The sequence below is a fragment of the Chrysemys picta genome, chromosome 2 (genome assembly GCF_011386835.1).
Source record: "Chrysemys picta bellii isolate R12L10 chromosome 2, ASM1138683v2, whole genome shotgun sequence".
Taxonomy (NCBI): Eukaryota; Metazoa; Chordata; order Testudines; family Emydidae; genus Chrysemys; species Chrysemys picta.
Window position 1 is genome coordinate 252,733,081 of NC_088792.1, and position 17,386 is coordinate 252,750,466.

Here is a 17,386-nt window from a genome sequence, read left to right on the forward strand (position 1 = left end):
CAATAATGCAGAGATCAAAGGGTGATGGTGGCTTGTGTTCCCCATTGCTGGGGACTGGCATAGCCCCCTTGCACAGGTTAGGGCAGCCCTTAATTTGCATCCCTGCTGCAATAGCCCTTATGAGCTGTTGTGCAGTATTGCATATTACTCAAAGTATTGGTTTGCCCTTGCCATGGCAAGCCTATCTCCACGAGTCCCTGAAGTCTCCCCCAGAATGATCCCTGCACTGGGGGGCTCCTGCAAGAGAAGGGTGACACTGCTATGCCATCTCTGTGACTTCTTGAAAGGTCCCTTAGTTCTAGGGTGGTGGTGGGAAATTCATTAGGGTTACCATATCCAGCAAATAAAAAAAGAGGACCCTCCACGGGCCCTGGCCCCGCCCATTTCCCCACCCCACCCCTGCCCCAACTCCGCCCCCTCCCCGCCCTAACTCCGCCCCCTCCTCCCTCCCACTCCCAGCCACGAGGAAAGGGCTGCCCCAGCGCTACCGGCTTCACGGTTTGCCGGGCAGCCCCCAGACCCTGCGCCCCCGGCCGGCGCTTCCCCAGCGCAGCTGGAGCCCGGGAGGGGAAGTGCCCAGCCGGGGGTGCAGGGTCTGGAGGCTGCCCTGCGAACCGTGAAGCCGGTAGCGCTGGGGCAGCCCGGCTCTTAAACAGAGCCGAAGAGACAGGGGAGGAGCAGAGCCTCCAGCCGCGGCGGCTCTGCTCCTCTCCGACTCTGTTTAAGAGCTGGGCTGCCCGAGCGCTACCGGCTTCGGGCAGCCCCCTTGCCTCTGGACCCTGCGCCCCCAGCCGGGCACTTCCCCTCCCGGGCTCCGGCGGCGCAGGGTCTGGAGGCAAGGGGGCTGCCCGAAGCCGGTAGCGCTCGGGCAGCCCGGCTCTTAAACAGAGTCGGGGAGGAGCAGAGCCGCCGCGGCTGGAGGCTCTGCTCCTCCCCTGTCTCTTCAGCTCTGTTTAAGAGCCGGGCTGCCCCAGCACTACCGGCTTTGGGCAGCCCCCATGCCTCCGGACCCTGCGCCGCCGGAGCCCGGGAGGGGAAGTGCCCGCCAGCGGCTGAGGTCCGGAGGCAAGGGGGCTGCCCAAAGCTGGTAGCGCTCGGGCAGCTCGGTTCTTAAACAGAGCCGAAGAGTCAGGGGAGGAGCAGAGCCGCCATTTTCCCGGACATGTTCGGCTTTTTGGCAGTTCCCCCCGGATGGGGGTTTGAGTGCCGAAAAGCCGGACATGTCCGGGAAAAAGAGGACGTATGGTAACCCTAAATTCATGGCTGCTGTACACCTGTATATTCCCCACAATATTCTTTTTCTTGTTCAGGAGACTGATCGTATAATTGCATTAGCATATTTGTATTCTTATGGTTTGTGATTTTCATCCACACAGATTCATCTTTATTCTCCTCTCCACTCAGAAATTTTATCTGATTACATTCTGAGGAATCTTTTAGGTAGTGTAACTTCCTTAACTCTTATGATCTAAACTTTCTATAAACTTAAATGCACGTATGTCTCATGATCATAAAACAAAACGTGATTGTAATGCATATGTATAAATCAAAAGATTTGAGAGGGTTGCTGTCAAATCCTTAACTTTGCTTTTCCTACTTTTATACATGTGCCAGCAATGCCCCTCTGCCATGTACATTGACCAAACCGGACAGTCTCTACGTAAAAGAATAAATGGACACAAATCAGACATCAAGAATTATAACATTCAAAAACCAGTTGGAGAACACTTCAATCTCCCTGGCCACTCAATTACAGACCTAAAAGTTGCAATATTACAACAAAAAAACTTCAAAAACAGACTCCAACGAGAAACTGCTGAATTGGAATTAATTTGCAAATTGGACACCATTAAATTAGGCTTGAATAAAGACTGGGAGTGGATGGGCCATTACACAAAGTAAAACTATTTCCCCATGCTTATTCTCCCCCCGCCCACAGTTCCTCATATCTCCTTTCAGAGTAACAGCCGTGTTAGTCTGTATCCGCAAAAAGAAGAACAGGAGTACTTGTGGCACCTTAGAGACTAACAAATTTATTAGAGCATAAGCTTTCGTGGACTACAGCATCCGAAGAAGTGGGCTGTAGTCCACGAAAGCTTATGCTCTAATAAATTTGTTAGTCTCTAAGGTGCCACAAGTACTCCTGTTCTTCTTTTTGCGGATACAGACTAACACGGCTGTTACTCTGAAACCTGTCATTATGCAAGGCACTGCATTTAGCCGCATGGAATGGAAATCCATCAACCTCATGAAAAAACTCGTACAGATACAGACAGACATCATCTTCCTTTCCATGCATCCGAAGAAGTGGGCTGTAGTCCACGAAAGCTTATGCTCTAATAAATTTGTTAGTCTCTAAGGTGCCACAAGTACTCCTGTTCTTCATATCTCCTTGTCAATTGCTGGAAATGGGCCATTTTCATTATCAGTACAACAGTTCTTTTTCTCTCCTGCTGATAATGGCTCACCTTAACTGATCACACTCCTTATAGTGTGTATGGTAACACCCATTGTTTCATGTTCTCTCTGTGTATATATATCTTCCTACTGTATTTTCCACTACATGCATCCGAAGAAGTAGGCTATAGTCCACGAAAGCTTATGCTCAAATAAATTTGTTAGTCTCTAAGGTGCCACGAGTACTCCTGTGCTTTTTGTGGCTACAGACTAACAGGCTGCTACTCTGAAACCTATAAAGGTGAAGGGGGTTGGGAGACAGGAACAACCTACAGGAGAGGAGCTGTTCAGGAGCAGTCACAGCTGCAGGGGCAGGAGGCGCTAGGGCGAGACGAGGTTTTGGGCACAGCACCAGGTAGCAAGCGATCTTCGGGCGGGGACACAGACAGCCCCAGCACGAGGGGGCTGCGGCTGGAATAACGCCGCCCTGCAGCAGAGGAAGCAATAGCTCCTCCCCCATGACGACCCGAGCTCGACAACTCCTCGTCCTACGTCAGGGCAGCTTGGGGCGGAGCTGGCCCCGATTGCTGCCTCTGCGCGCTTCGGGAGGAGGCCTCGCGACTCGCCAGTCGTCGCAGGGGTCTGTCCCGTCCCCAGTCTGGGCCCAAGAGGAGCGGAGCCCGCTCCGGACAGGTACGGAGCGGTTTGGGTGTCTCTTCTCCCCAAAGCTGGGCTCCTCCAGAATCCCGCCCCCCCCCCCCCCCCGTTGCCCTGCTGCTATCGAGGTCTTGCCGGATACTGTCCCCGTCTTCCCCAGCGGCGGTGTCCGGATCCCCCTTCCCCCCCTCGTGCCTGGGGGGAGGCGCCCCTCCGCGCGAGTGAGGCTAGAAGTGTCTCTGTGCGTGCGGAAGGGGCGAGCGGCGGCATCGTGCCCCCACCCCGTTCTGGGCGCAGTCTGCGCGTTTATTCAACAAACCAGCGATTGTCCCCTGTGCCGCGCTCCTGCCGCCGGGGGAGGGCGCGGAGCAGAGAGCCTCGCCCCGGGGGCAGACGCTGTTCTGCTGGCAGGCCAGGTTCTGAACACGTGGTGAAGCTGCTGGGGTTCCTCAGCTCTGCACGGGGAGGGTGCTCCGCAGAGGAGCGTGGTGGAAGTTATGTAGGGCCCCGGATCTGGCCCTGTGAAGATACAGGCCACCCAACCGTAGGTGGGATGCACAGAGGTCAAGCCAATTTGTGGTACAGTACTTTCACCGGAGTCTCACCCATGCAGCAAGTGTCTTCATAACACAATCGTGCCACCATGATGTGTCTGAGCTTATCATCCTGCCTAACTGCGTTCATATCAGGTTTCAGAGTAGCAGCCCTGTTAGTCTGTATCCACAAAAAGAACAGGAGTACTTGTGGCACCTTGGAGACTATTAGAGTATAAGCTTTCGTGGACTACAGCCCACTTCTTCGGATGCGTTCATATCAGTGTATTCTTGGTCAGCTACTGACGGGGGTGGCTTGCCTACAGAACATGCATTGACAAGATGCATGGCGAGGGCATAACGTTTAACAGAGTCTGTAACCAATTAGTGAAATGTCTGACTTTAGAAGGTGGTTTGTATCTACACAATGTAGTTAATGTATGGTAAATAATGGCAGCTCTTGCTAGTGTATTCAGTTGGCACATGGTTGTCTACCATTACCAAATATATTATTTTGCTGTAGGGATAGGATCTCTTGTGTAACTGAGTTAATTGGTCCTTTTTCCAGATCTTAGTAACTATGGTTATAGACACAACTGTGTTTAGAGCCAAGGATGCAACTAGTTGTTACAAACTCTGTAGAAGTCTGTGGAGTAGATGGGACCTAGATCCTCTGTGCAAAAATATCTTATTCTGGCATTATGAGGGCAGATGTTGTCCTAAAATTAGTCAATATAACTAGGTGTTAATGATTATTTAAAAGTTCCTGTCAACTATTTCACTATTGATTGGTTTGGCAGTCAGATCCAGCTACCCTAGGATTGTGAGGCAAAGTACTACTACTTTTCTGCCTGATTCTGACCCCCAGGTTTCTGTCCAGCATGTCCATCAAAGGTAGTGCAGGATTAGACAGTGTTTTAAGTGGGTGGAATAGTATGGCTGGGTTTATCCTGTATATACAAGTAGTGATGTTGTCCATTCCCAAAATGATGACAAGTTAGTGTATTGAAACTTGAGTGATATATAGTTGATTATATTTTTTATAGTTGTAGCAAAATCTTTCATTAGTGGGAGAGACTAATGCTCCCCAAGCTTTAGCTAAAGAAGGATATCTAGCATATTTATTTATTTTATTTTATTTTCATATTGAATGATGATGGGGTTGGCATTAGGGCTGTCTTCAGAGATCTTTGTCTCCCAATCCTCCCTCTCTAATCAAGAGCATGGATTTTTTTTTTTTATTGGCAGAATATGGATTCCCAAAAGGATGTTCAGCCTCCAAAGCAACAGCCAATGATTTACATTTGTGGAGGTAAGAATAAAACCTAACGTTTAATAATGTTTGCTGATCCCCAGCTTGGTCCCGCTAACTTTTGTATAATATTGTTGCAAGTCTTTGCTTTAGAAGCTGTTTTCTGGAAGTGGTCCTGAAAGATGAGTGTATGGTCAGGAATGACACTGAGGTATATTGGCTTTGGTTTGTAATGCACAGTTTCACAACCAAACTTGATAGTGAGAGTCTTTTGTGTGATTCTGTTGTCAAGGTGGAAAAAAGTAGAGACTACTGATTTTGGTCTCAGTTGCCACTCTAGAAAGTACTCCTCCATGATCTTATAGTCAGATGTAAGGATCACTTCAGGTTCCTTAAAGCTGTGGGCCTCAGTTGCAAGTGCACTGCCCTGGTGCTACAAACATCGGCCTTGGCCCTGGTATATCTAGTTGCAAAGTGCTGTGCATTGATGTGGACAAGAAGCTGCCATACCCCATTGGTGGGTAGGCAGCTGAATCAGACCATGCGAATCATCATGGGGACTTTAAAATCAATGCCTCTACCATAGCTTTCTGTATTAGCAAACATCGAACCTCCAGCTATCCATCAAGATATAGCTGCAAAATCAGAACATAAACGTGCTGAAGACTACCCAGAACTTTCCATCTGGCAGGCTATGGACAACATCCCCCAACGATGTCTGAAATCATGTGGACCACACATGTCTCTGGGTCTGGCCAGGGAATGGCAAAGTGTCTGGACCTCATCTACAATTCCAAACAAGCATGTTATCACTGACCCAATAAGCCACTGTCCCAGTTTCAACCTGCCATGCAGACTATGGACCACGCTGAATCTCATCTGAACAAAAATAAGACATCCCTTCCTGTGACTGTGGTGAGAACATGCAAACCATTGAACACATCGTAACACAGTGCACCAAATATGGACTCAAAGGTGAATTTGATGATATCCACAACTTCAGAGAGAAGGCCTTGAAATGGCTTGTGGACCTACAACTGCATCTGTAGAATGTTGCTATGTCGATGCTGTGTGTGTGAGAGAGAAATAATATCTGCTGAACCTAACATCACTATTAGTAGTATTACAGTATTTGCTGAGGGTGGCATGCCATCTAACTGCAAATGGTGCAGAATAATTATACTAAGATGATGGATTTTTGCTTCATGGAGTGATGATAATGTGGAAATAGCTCTTTAGAACTTCCATCATTGGGCACAGGTCACACATTGCCAAGTACCTTTATAATCTTCTCTGTTTGTAATGTGGTGCAATGTTTATAGAGAAAATTTGCACAGGATTCCCCCTATTTTATCTATGTAAATAAGAATAAAACTACCATCACATCTCAGAGAAAAGCCTATGTGGTCATTTTACTTTTAGCCAAAATTGTTATGGGCAGTGTTCAAATGCAATAACTTGTAAAGGGATTACAGTACTGTTACAATTTGAGTCTGAGATACTATCTTCTGGGAGCTTTTTTGAGTACTGTACCTTCCATTTGGAGCAATCAAAAGGCAAAATAATTTTGTCCTTCAGAAATATCTTTGATCCAAGGAGAAGCCATCCCTGCAGATGGTGTAGCACAGGGGTGAGCAAACTTTTTGGCCCAAGGGCCACATCTGGATATGGAAATTGTATGGTGGGCCATGAATGCTCATGAAATTGGGGTTGGCGTGCAGGAGTGGGTGAGGGCTCTGGCTGGAGGTGCAGGCTCTGGGGTGGGGTTTGGAATGAGGGATTTGGGGTATAGGAGGATACTCCAGGCTGGGACCGAGGGGTTCGGAGGGTGGAGGAGGGTGGGATCAGGGTTGGGGTGTGGGCTCTGGGCTGGGGTCAGAAATGAGGCATTCAGGGTGCAGGAGGGGACGCCAGGCTGGGGCGGGGGGGGTGAGGGCTTTGGCTGGGGGTGCAGGCTCTGGGATGGGGCTGGGGATGAGGGGGTTTTGGTGCAGGAAGGTGCTCCGCAGGGACTGAGGGGTTTGGAGGATGAGAGGGGGAATCAGGGCTGGGGCAGTAGGTTGGGGCATGGGAGGGGGTCAGTAGTGCAGGCTCCGGGTGGCACTTACCTCAAGCAACTCCCGGAAGCAGCAGCATGTCCCCTCTCTTTCTCCTACGTGGAGGCACAGCCAGGTGGTTCTGCACGCTGCCCTGTCCGCAGGTGCCGCCCCTGCAGCCCCCAGCCAATGGGAGCTGCGGCCCCCAGCCAATGGGAGCTGCGGCCCCCAGCCAATGGGAGCTGCGGCCCCCAGCCAATGGGAGCTGCGGCCCCCAGCCAATGGGAGCTGCGGCCCCCAGCCAATGGGAGCTGCGGAGGCAGCGCCTGCGGATGGGGCAGTGCACTGAGCCCCCTGGCTGCCCCTAAACGTAGAAGTCGGAGAGGGGACATGCCACTGCTTCTGGTAGCTGTGGCACGAGCGCTCGGAGTGGCTCCTAATCCCACTCCCTGGCTGGAGTGTGGGAGCAGGGCAAGCCCTAGACCCTGCTCCCCAGTGGGACCTGGAGGGTCAGATTAAATTGGCTGGCAGGCTGGATGTGGCCTGGGGGCCATAGTTTGCCCACCCCTGATTTAGCAGCAACCAGAGAGAAGGGTTGTACTCCACAAAACATAATCTTTCTTAATGCCTCCAACCTTTTAGAGTGAATAATGATTGTTAGCACCACAGGGCCCTGCTGCACAGACAGTCACTTTGGTCAGCTATATAATATTTTGGATTGCAATATGTTAATACCACTCAGCTGCTAGAATAGTATGGGCAATTATTTGTGAGCACATTTTTGTAATATGTCCATGGATTTATTCTAGGTAATTTGAATACCACATATACCTCTACGCCAATATAATACGGTCTGATATAACGCGAATTCGGATATAACATGGTAAAGCAGCGCTCCAGGGGACGGGGTTCTGCAAGCGGTTCCTCTGCGACCGCCCATTACTTGCTGCGGCCCTCCCCGGGGCTCCCCCGCCCCAGCTCACCTCCGCCTCCTCCCACGAGCACGCCGCTCAGTTCTGCTTCTCCTCCCTCCCAGGCTTGCCACGCCAAACAGCTGATTGGCGCGGCAAGCCTGGGAGGGAGGGGGGAGAAGTGGGGCTGCGGCGCGCTCATGGGAGCAGGCGGAATGCAGGTGAGCTGGGGCGGTGGGGCCCCGGGGAGGGCCGCAGCAAGTAACTGGGGGCGCAAAGGAACCGCTCCCCGCTCCAGCTCATCTCCGCCTCCTCCCCTGAGCGCGCCGCCGCTCCGCTTCTTCTCCCCCTCCCCTTTCCAGGCTTGCCGGGGGCCGAACAGCTGATTGGTGCAGCAAGCCTGGAAGGGAGGGAGGGAGAAGCGGTGTGGTAGCGCCAAGCTCAGGGAGGAGGTGGAGGTGAGCTGGGGCGGGGAGCGGTTCCTCTCCCTACCCTGATATAATGCGGCCTTACCTATAACACGGTGAGATTTTTTGGCTTCCGAGGACCACGTTGTATCAGGGTAGAGGTTTACTTTGTCATCACTAAAGGTAATAGAACATAAATTGTAACTCTACAGGTTAGCTAAAAGTGTTTACCCTGAAGAGAAATCAAGTACTTGATTTTAGCAGTAATATTAATTCACTAAAGTTGTTTTGTTTGCCACAAATGCAAATCTTTAATTTTGTTATAATTTACTTTTGGAAAAGGTAACATCTTGCATTTTGTATTTCTTGTTATAGTGGTCTAATAAGATTGTTTTGTTTTTCTCCCCCAGAATGTCACACAGAAAATGAAATAAAAGCAAGAGATCCTATCAGGTGTCGAGAATGTGGGTACAGAATAATGTACAAGAAAAGAACAAAAAGATGTATCCTTTCGCACATGCCTATTAAATTGTTTGAATGGGCAGAGGAAGATAGTGGCTATAAATAAAATTAAAAAAATTGGGGTAGTACTGAAGAATTGGTCCAGTACCAAAAAAGTCTTACAAAGTAGTACTTATGCGACAAAGAACATATAACATCTTAATTATTTTCAGTGATGATCTTGTTTAATTAAAGCACAATACAATAAACTTTGGTAATCTTGTATTGCGATGCACACAGGTAAAAAGTGCACTGGATAGAAGTTAATATCATGCATGCAAAATATATAGCATTTTTTTGTATGCTTTTAAAAAATGGAAACTGGTAGTAACTGAAAAATGAGCCTCGATGCATTTTGCATGACTGATTTGTGATTGTATTTTTTAAATTTTGTTTTCCCCCCTGTCATTTTCTTTAACTCTAACGATTACAGTGGTTGTCTTTGATGCCCGGTAATGTGAATTCAAGAATTAGCTGTTTTGGCCTGGTTCATTTTAGTATACTGATAACTTTGGTTTGTATACACATCTGTTGTGGAGAAATATATACTTTTTCATTCTGATATGAGTTGTAAATTATTCAAGTAGTTAAATAAAGTTTTTAATATCAAAAATTCAGTTTCATTTTTGAATTCAGTGGAGTTATGCTTGCTTACAACAGAGCTAAACTTGGCCCAATATGTCAAAGTTCCCTGATTTTGTTTTTTTCTATTCCCATCTCAGAACCTCACTAAGACACCAATCCTGTAGAGACTTTAAACATGTTTAACTTTATATACTGAGTAGTCCCATAAACTACGAAGAGAGTACTTGCTGCATAAAGTCAAACGTGCATAAATCTTTGTAGGCTTGAGGGCTAAATCTAGGCAAAGGGGCTGTAGAACAACAAATAGTGTCAATGTATGATGTGTTCTTTATAGGCCTGTTGATTAATCACAATTAACTCACATGATTAACTCAAAAAAATTAATTGCATTGTTAAACAATAAAATATCCTGCCAAATCCTGCTAGTTAAGGCAGGGGGCTGGACTCAATGACCTTTCAAGGTCCCTTCCAGTTCCATAGGATAGGATATCTCAGGAGAGGTGCTTTAATCAGTGAGCTGTGGGATGTTCTCATGTGGCTCCCCTGGTCTTTCCTGTTGAAACTGCTCTACTGTGGATAAACACTTAGAGTGATTCACCTACCTCTGCGTGTGTAGCCTGATGGTTTGGGCACCCAAAGTCTAGTCACTCTGTGACAATGAATTTTTAAGTAGCTATTTAGTGGAACAACTTCAACTGGAGAGATTGAAGGCACCCCACTTCAGAATCTCCCATAGCTGAGTGTTTACAGCACTGCCTCTGTGGGGTATGGGAGACTCTTGTTCAAATTCTTTCTTACAGGGAGTGTGGAATTGAACCTTGGGCTCCTACATCCCAGGTGAGTGCTCTAACCACTGGGCTTAAAAGCTATAAGGTAGTTAACACTTAACTCCTTGAGCTTTTTTGTGTGGAATGAGGCAGGCACCTAATTCATTTTCACAAGAAATACCTTAGGCACCTTCGTGGCCTGAGTGCAGAGAGAGGTGCCTGCCTATGACCCCAGGCTTAGATGCGTATCTCCATGAAAGGGGCAGCACTTATAACAGCTAGTATTATAAAGAGAGAGCAACTGGACGCAGGTACCGGGAATTGGGGAATTGCATTCTAAAGCAATTATCTTCCCCATTCATTGTATAGAGAGCTGAAGCACCTAACTCAGACTTTGTGAATTCCAGTGTTCCTATGATTTTCTAGCCACTAAAGTTAGGTATTAGGTGTTGTGATACTGAGCATCATAAGTCTCTTTGTGGATTTGTGCCAATGTCCTTAACTGTTCATTTTCTTGCTTTTAAAAACTTGAATTTTGTAAATGATGCATTTTCACTAATCAACTTTCAATGGTTTTTGAAGGGAAACAATATTTCTAGGAGCTCTTGTGCAGCTTCCCAACAGTATTTTGTTTTCCACTTTTTTGTTGTTTTGCTAAATGAAGATACCTTTTTTAAACGGGACAGTATATTTCATCACCTTGCTAAATTAAGGGACTGAGAATTGCTGCCCCACTCTATTCCTTCAGGGCTGGTATTCTGTCCCCTGCTCAGTTTCTTTCAAAATACACCTGCCAAAATTCATTCCAGTGAGTAGCATAGGCTAGAGCAATGACGGCTGCTGTGGGGTTTTGCTTTTTCTCCTTAAACACCACGCATTTCCCTGACTTTGACTGGGAGATCCTGGCCTAAGATGCTATTGCACCATAATGTTGGGATTTCTCAATGACACATCACCCTGACATCTCCCTACTCAGTACTGAAACATCTTTGGCTCTGGCCTGCCAGGAACCATCTGCCCAGAACGTGCAGCTGATGCCCCGTCATCCGTGCATCAGTTCCCTCACTTTCCTCCCGGGCTAGAGGGGAGGACAGGGCACCCTGCTCAGCCCCGCCTCCGCGGCAGGCTCTGGCACGCCTCGCCTCGCCCGGCTGGTCGCAGCAGAGGGGTCTGGGCAAGTTGCCGCGATTCCAACAGCGTCTCACTGCGGGGGGGAGACAGACAGCCGGCCCAGCCCCTAGCTCTCGGGGCGGGGTGCGCGTGCAGCCCCGCGGTTCCAACGGTAGCGCTGCGGTGCCGACCCCTTGCGCATGCGCTGAGTGGACGGGGGAGGGTCCTGTGTCCAGTTGCTCTCTTCAGACGGAGGCTGAGTCGTGGTGCGGGCGAAGTCGTCGACTGTCCTCCGGAGTTAGTGCGGGGCACCTGGGCAGGTCGGTCGGCCTGGGCTGCCGCCCCGCTCCTTCAGGGCTGGTGTCCAGTCCCCAGCGCGACTCCTGATCCCCCGCCCGCCATTCTCCCCTGGAGCCGGGCCAGGGGTGCATGAGGGTGGCTGTGGTGTGTGGGAAGGGGCGGGGTGCACGGGCCTGGAGAGTGGGGTGTGTGTGTGTGGAGGGGATAGGGAGGCTGTGATGGGATAACAACTCGCCGTGCGCTGGAGCTGGGGGCCCGCGGACCAAAGCCCTTGCTTCGGGTGTGTGTGGGGGGGGTGTCGTGCTTCCCACACAGCGTGTAGCCCTCTCCCGCCTGGATGGATCCTCAGTGCCCTGCTGGCCGTTTCGCTGTGTGTGAAAGGGGGGCGGGGGCAGGGCAGCCTGACTCCTGGTGCTTCCCGATCCTCTGTGGAAGGGGCCAAACTGCAGAGTTAATGTATTATCTCCCCTGCCACAGTCTGGCTGGGTGGTGAGGTTTGGTCCTTACGCCGTGCTACTGAACTCCCAGAAGCCATGCTGTACATAGAAACAGTTGCTAGGGTAGGGCGGGCTTTGCAGGTCTGTAGTCTCCTGCTACGGAGCGAGTTTTGCTGGGATTATTCCCTTTGTTGTGAGAGTTGCAAAGATTACCAGAAACACATGTTTGAGCTCAATTCTGCTGATGTTACATGGTAACACTCCTACTGACAGGCGTTGCACCTATGCTACTTCAGGAGAAGAATGTGGCCCTTTGTCTTATTACAATAAAAGACAGAACTATGAAAAGTCTGATTGTAAAAACACAAGATGGTTGCACAAATACATAGGTGTGAGAAAATACATAGGTGTGAGAAGAATGAATTTTGAATATTCAACCTGTATGCATCACCCAGTGCAAAATAAGAGTAAACATATTTGTAAAAAGCAACAAAGAGTCTTGTGGCACCTTATAGACTAACAGATGTATTGGAGCATAAGCTTTCGTGAGTGAATACCCACTTCATCAGACGCATGCCCACATGACGAAGTGGGTATTCACCCACGAAAGCTTATGCTCCAATACATCTGTTAGTCTATAAGGTGCCACAGGACTCTTAGTCTGGATCTGTAAAAAGCAACAAACACGGTTACCCCTCTGATACATATTATTTGTGTTACTGGAATACTTAGGAGCCTGTCATGGACCAGGACCCCATTGTGCTGGGTGCTGTACAAAAGATCAGAAAGAATCCCTGCCCTAAAGAGTTTACAGTCTAAATAAGATAAGAAACAACAGATGGATACAGTCAGATAGATGGGGAGTACCAGGAAATCATGAGACAATATTGGTCAGCATGATAGGTGGTGGTATTAGTGCACAGTGGTCTAACCATTGTAAAGAGTTTTGAAGGCATCGTGGCAAAGGAGAGGTTTAAGGTAGGATTTGAAAGAGGATAATGAGAGCTGGTGAGGGGCGTGGTGATATGCCTCTTTTGTATTGTACAAGCGTAATTTGTTTGGTGAGTCTTAATCTGCCGCTAGGAATTTCCACATTTTATAATTTAGATGTTTCCTATTAAAATAGCATGCCATTTGGATTTTTTTAAAGATCACAAGAAATATGTCTGAAGTACAGCAATATTGACTCAAATTAACATTTGTAGACATTTTCACATATATCAGCAGCAACTCCACTTAAAAATTCATGGCAGTCCCCCAAAAACTCCTCCAAGTTATCCTCAGCTATGCCTGTGGAAGGTAAATTAGTTGCAACAACTTGCGAGTAGTTTTAAGATTATTTTTCTTCAATACATTTCCTTTTCTTTATGAAGGACAGAATAAATTAGCAATATTCATTTAACAGGTATATTACCTTGCATGAGAGGAACAGAAGCCAAAAGGTTTTCCAAAGGAGAAACTTGAATATGTAGTCTATGACGTTTCTAATTTTGCTTACATTATTATAATTATTATTTTTGCAATGCTATATGTGTTTGTGGCACCTTGTGGTCAAAATAGAAGAGAGTGGTTTTTTGCCTCAAAGAGTTTACAATCTGAGATCTCAGTCCTGCAAGCTGATAGATCCTTGTGCCCACCCAGACCCTCAGTGAAGTTAGTGGGGCTCTGGACAGGTGGAGCAGTTTGCAAGACCAGGGCCTCAAGTTGGCAACTCCTTCATCATGCCAATGGGACTATATGCATGAATAAGGATTAAGTGTGAATTAAGGGCTGGACTATTTCTTAAAATTGGATTTGCCTCAAAGTATATCTGAGTACCACTTCAGGCAGCAGAATAATTAGTTTTATCTTTAATATTTTTAGAAATGAGTGACCAGCCAGTTTCATCTTTGTGGGACCAGGGAACAACAAAAACATATCAAATTCCTATTAATCATCTGGATTACAAGTTCATTGAAAAGTGCTCAGATGTTAAACACCTGGAAAAAATTCTCAGGATATTGAGGTAAACATTTAAAATTCTATCTTCATTATTATTTACATTACTGCTTTTTTTATTTTGTTTTTGGTTAATAGTTTATCTATTGGTAAGATTCTGAGGATTTGGCCCAAGAGTATTGGGCTCGGTACTTGACTTATCTTAAAAGTGTTGGTGATTTAACATAAGTTTAATCTTTAAATTAAAATAAAAAAGGTAACTAATCTTGTGAAAGGTTCCTTACTGACAGCACTGGAAATAGAAGTTCTATGTTAAATCCACAGAACGGGTACAGCTTGAGTAGCAGCAGTGGAAGAATCTTCTTATTGTTCCACCGCTGTACCTCATTTGCGGCAAGGAGGGACCTGTGAGGGGGTGTGGTTATTTCAGACACTGCTGATTTAATCCTTGCCATTTTTGGTGAGAGTGTCAAGAATATTTATATGTGCAGTGTTCTTGTAGCCGTGTTGGTCCCCTCAGAATATTTACAGTTAGTACTAATTGCAATGTTTTTTGTAATGTGAACATTTGCTCATTAGACACTGGACCAAGGCCACCAACTCAATTTACAGTTGTCATCAAACTGCTGTAAGATGATAATAACAACTTTCAATCACTAGGAAGTAAAAAAGTGCTCTGTAGTCAGTACTGTATCATTCATTTATATATGAGGAGAATGCAATATTGTTTGTTTATTTTGCTTAGTTTTTAAATAATGTGACATCTTTTTACTTTTAAGGTCTGGTGAGGAAGGATATTACCCTGATCTTACATTATTCTGTGAAAAATGCATTGAATGTTTAGCTCCAGGGAGCAGAGCCCTGCGAAAAGATAAACCTCCAGCCTCTGCATCTGACTTTACAACTGAAGAATGGGAAAAAATTAATGATGAAATGAAGGTAAAGTATAATTTTAATTTAATATGGTATGGCAATATAAATATATTAAAGTAATTAGTGATCAGATTTTCTTTTTAGTACACCTGTTTAGAATTTGATTGTCTCTGTTGTTCTCAGACTGATTACATATCAGTAATGCAGCAATTTGCAGTTGCTAATAGTTCACATGGCCTTGCATATTAGGACCTGTTTCATTAAGTGAGGAAATATTGACCAGAACTCTCTTAATTATCCTTTTTATTTGAATAGGACCTCTGAATCTTTAACTTCCATCTGAACAGCCACAACAAATAATGACACATTTATGCACCACCTTTGATTCAGAAGAATCACAAAGTATTTACAAACTATATTCAGGGAAATACATCACTCTCAATTGAAAAAAATGTAGCATCTGATTATGTTGGGGCACAACAACACTGCATCACACTTTAGGACAGGAATTGAAGAATTTCATATCTAGCTGAAAATGTAGAGGTGACTTAGGTGGAAGAGCCTTTAGCGTCAATGTTTCATCTTAAGGACATCAGTTCTAATAGTTTGGCATCTCAGCAGTCACAACTGGATGCAAGTCCTAGTCCTAATGTGAAATATGAACCTGTGATTTTCTGGACTGGTGTTGAGTATGCTACTGAGTCATATTGGGGTTGATCCTGAGAGGTATCAAGCACTCGTGGAATTTTTTGAATTTAATAATATAACCCCTTCGAGTTCTCCTATTTTTGGTTAGAGATTTAACGAAATGTTGATGTTTAACATGTGAGAGATGGTTTGGAAAGGGATTCCTTACAATAATGATGTATGGGTTGATGTTTTGTGTTATTACTGGATTTTTTTATCAAGTCATGTATATATTAGTCTAATGTGTCCTAATCACATTGACACTGTTTCTGATTTTGACCAATTATTACCATTTTCCCCAAAGAGGATCCTCTAAGCTCTTGTCAAAAACATTTTTTTTAAATGATTTGTTCCTGCCACTACTCTCCCAAATCCCAGCTTATGATGACTATCATAGCAACAGAGGAGTGCTAGACATGACTCCAACTGTAATCCATCAATATCATTCCTTGAGTTGGGTATATTCAGGGCAGTATATTATATTAGATCATCAGGAGGTCTGCATTTACTATTTTGAGGTGCAGTGATATCTGTTTCTTTTCAGAGCTGGGTGACAGAAATGAAGGAAGATGATTATAAAATACAATTTCCTGTAACAGAAACACTTCATGAGAGACTAGACAATCTACCAGCAGTTCGTGGTTCAAATAGCTGCCTTCATGGTGGCCAGGTATCTCTTTTCTTAAAAATATGTGTAAAAATGCATTTTAATGTTTTATTTCTGAGATATGTATGCCTTTATACATAAATAATATGTTAATTGAGCCTTTCTTGACTGTTTATTGTAACCAGCCGTATATCAGTGAGCTTAGTACAGGATCCCTAGAAAGCATAGGTGTAGTTTGACGTCTATATATGGGGAGGCAGAGCCCCATGGGGCTCAGGTCAGCTCTTCATGGCAGGGCCCAGGGAGGGAGCACCACCTCCGTCTCCTGACTCACCTCAACAGGCCTCCCAGCCTGTCTGGGTTGGGGGATGACCAAAAATTGTAATTCAAAGGGGGGGGGGGGGAAGGAGGGGTCAGCTCATAAACTTTGAAAACTGCTCAGGGTGCAGGGAGTGATGTAGCTAGGAGTTGTTCCTTCGTGCCCCACTGGGGGACTCTGGCTGGCTTGGTGGGACTTGGGGAGGGAGCAGTGCCAAATGGAAGGCAGAAATCTCCCTCCCCCCGCCCCAGAGTCGCCCCAGGTTGCAGTTTGGGGAGGCAACGCCTATGCTTGAAAGTGACCAAAATTAAAACAAAACTATCTCTTTAATACAGTACTCCACCTCTTCACTTTGTATACCCTGAGTTATTTCCAGTGCCTTTTTAGAGACCATCACCGTCCTAATATAATTATAAGGGGGGAGGGATAGCTCAGTGGTTTGAGCATTGGCCTCCTAAACGCAGGGTTGTGAGTTCAATCCTTGAGGGGGCCACTTGTGGATCTGGGGCAAAATCAGTACTTGGTCCTGCTAGTGAAGGCAGGGGGCTGGACTTGATGACCTTTCAAGGTCCCTTCCAGTTCTAGGAGATGGGATATCTCCATTAATTTATTTATTTATAATTTATTTATTTATAAGACATATTTAATAAATCTTCACAAAACATACACAATAAGTAATATTTTAAATATTTCCCTACAAAGTGCAAGTGTAGAATGGATTGAGAGAAAAATATAAGTTGCTAATGAGATGTTTGAATCCTGGGGTGGCGTTATAAATGATCCTATCTAATTCCCATCCAGGATGCAGAATTTTGGAGCACTGATGGACCCAGCTGACTCTAAACTCTTATATGTTAACAGTATTTGAATTTCTGATTTGTGTCTTTTATATAAAAGGGTTCTTTAAGTGATTGCTAGATTGATTAATTGTCTGAGAATGCATCTGTATTAACAAATTAGTTAATAATTACAATCATACAGATCACATGTACCTTTAAATGTCAGTTCATTAAATGGAAACTTTTCATGGAAATGAACCAATTTTGAGGCAATTTTAGTAGGAAAGGTG

General features: G+C 45.8%; 2 protein-coding genes across 2 annotated transcripts in view; both read left to right on the plus strand.

The window, feature by feature from the left end:
• The first annotated feature begins 2,954 nt into the window (after positions 1-2,954).
• Positions 2,955-9,307, plus strand: POLR2K (RNA polymerase II, I and III subunit K). Its single transcript, XM_008168369.4, has 4 exons — positions 2,955-3,090; positions 4,836-4,899; positions 8,604-8,696; positions 9,128-9,307. The coding sequence occupies exons 2-4, from the start codon at positions 4,839-4,841 to the stop codon at positions 9,148-9,150; spliced, it is 177 nt and encodes a 58-aa protein (XP_008166591.1). The 5' UTR covers positions 2,955-3,090; positions 4,836-4,838; the 3' UTR covers positions 9,151-9,307.
• A 2,040-nt stretch (positions 9,308-11,347) lies between these two features.
• Positions 11,348-17,386, plus strand: part of SPAG1 (sperm associated antigen 1) — a 64,899-nt gene continuing 58,860 nt past the window's right edge. Inside the window, exons 1-4 of the mRNA XM_008168367.4 lie at positions 11,348-11,476; positions 13,757-13,898; positions 14,611-14,770; positions 15,936-16,061. Of these exons, the coding sequence (XP_008166589.2) occupies positions 13,759-13,898; positions 14,611-14,770; positions 15,936-16,061 (426 nt within the window). The 5' untranslated portion in view covers positions 11,348-11,476; positions 13,757-13,758. The remainder of the gene's footprint in view (positions 11,477-13,756; positions 13,899-14,610; positions 14,771-15,935; positions 16,062-17,386) is intronic.

What these genes read in the sequence shown, in the direction of transcription:
- POLR2K (XM_008168369.4), top strand. Translation starts at nt 4,839, where the DNA reads ATGGATTCCCAAAAGGATGTTCAGCCTCCAAAGCAACAGCCAATGATT. An exon ending in AATGATTTACATTTGTGGAG is followed by an intron (nt 4,900 to 8,603) that starts GTAAGAATAAAA and finishes TTTCTCCCCCAG; the next exon opens with AATGTCACACAGAAAATGAA. An exon ending in CAAGAAAAGAACAAAAAGAT is followed by an intron (nt 8,697 to 9,127) that starts GTATCCTTTCGC and finishes TAACGATTACAG; the next exon opens with TGGTTGTCTTTGATGCCCGG.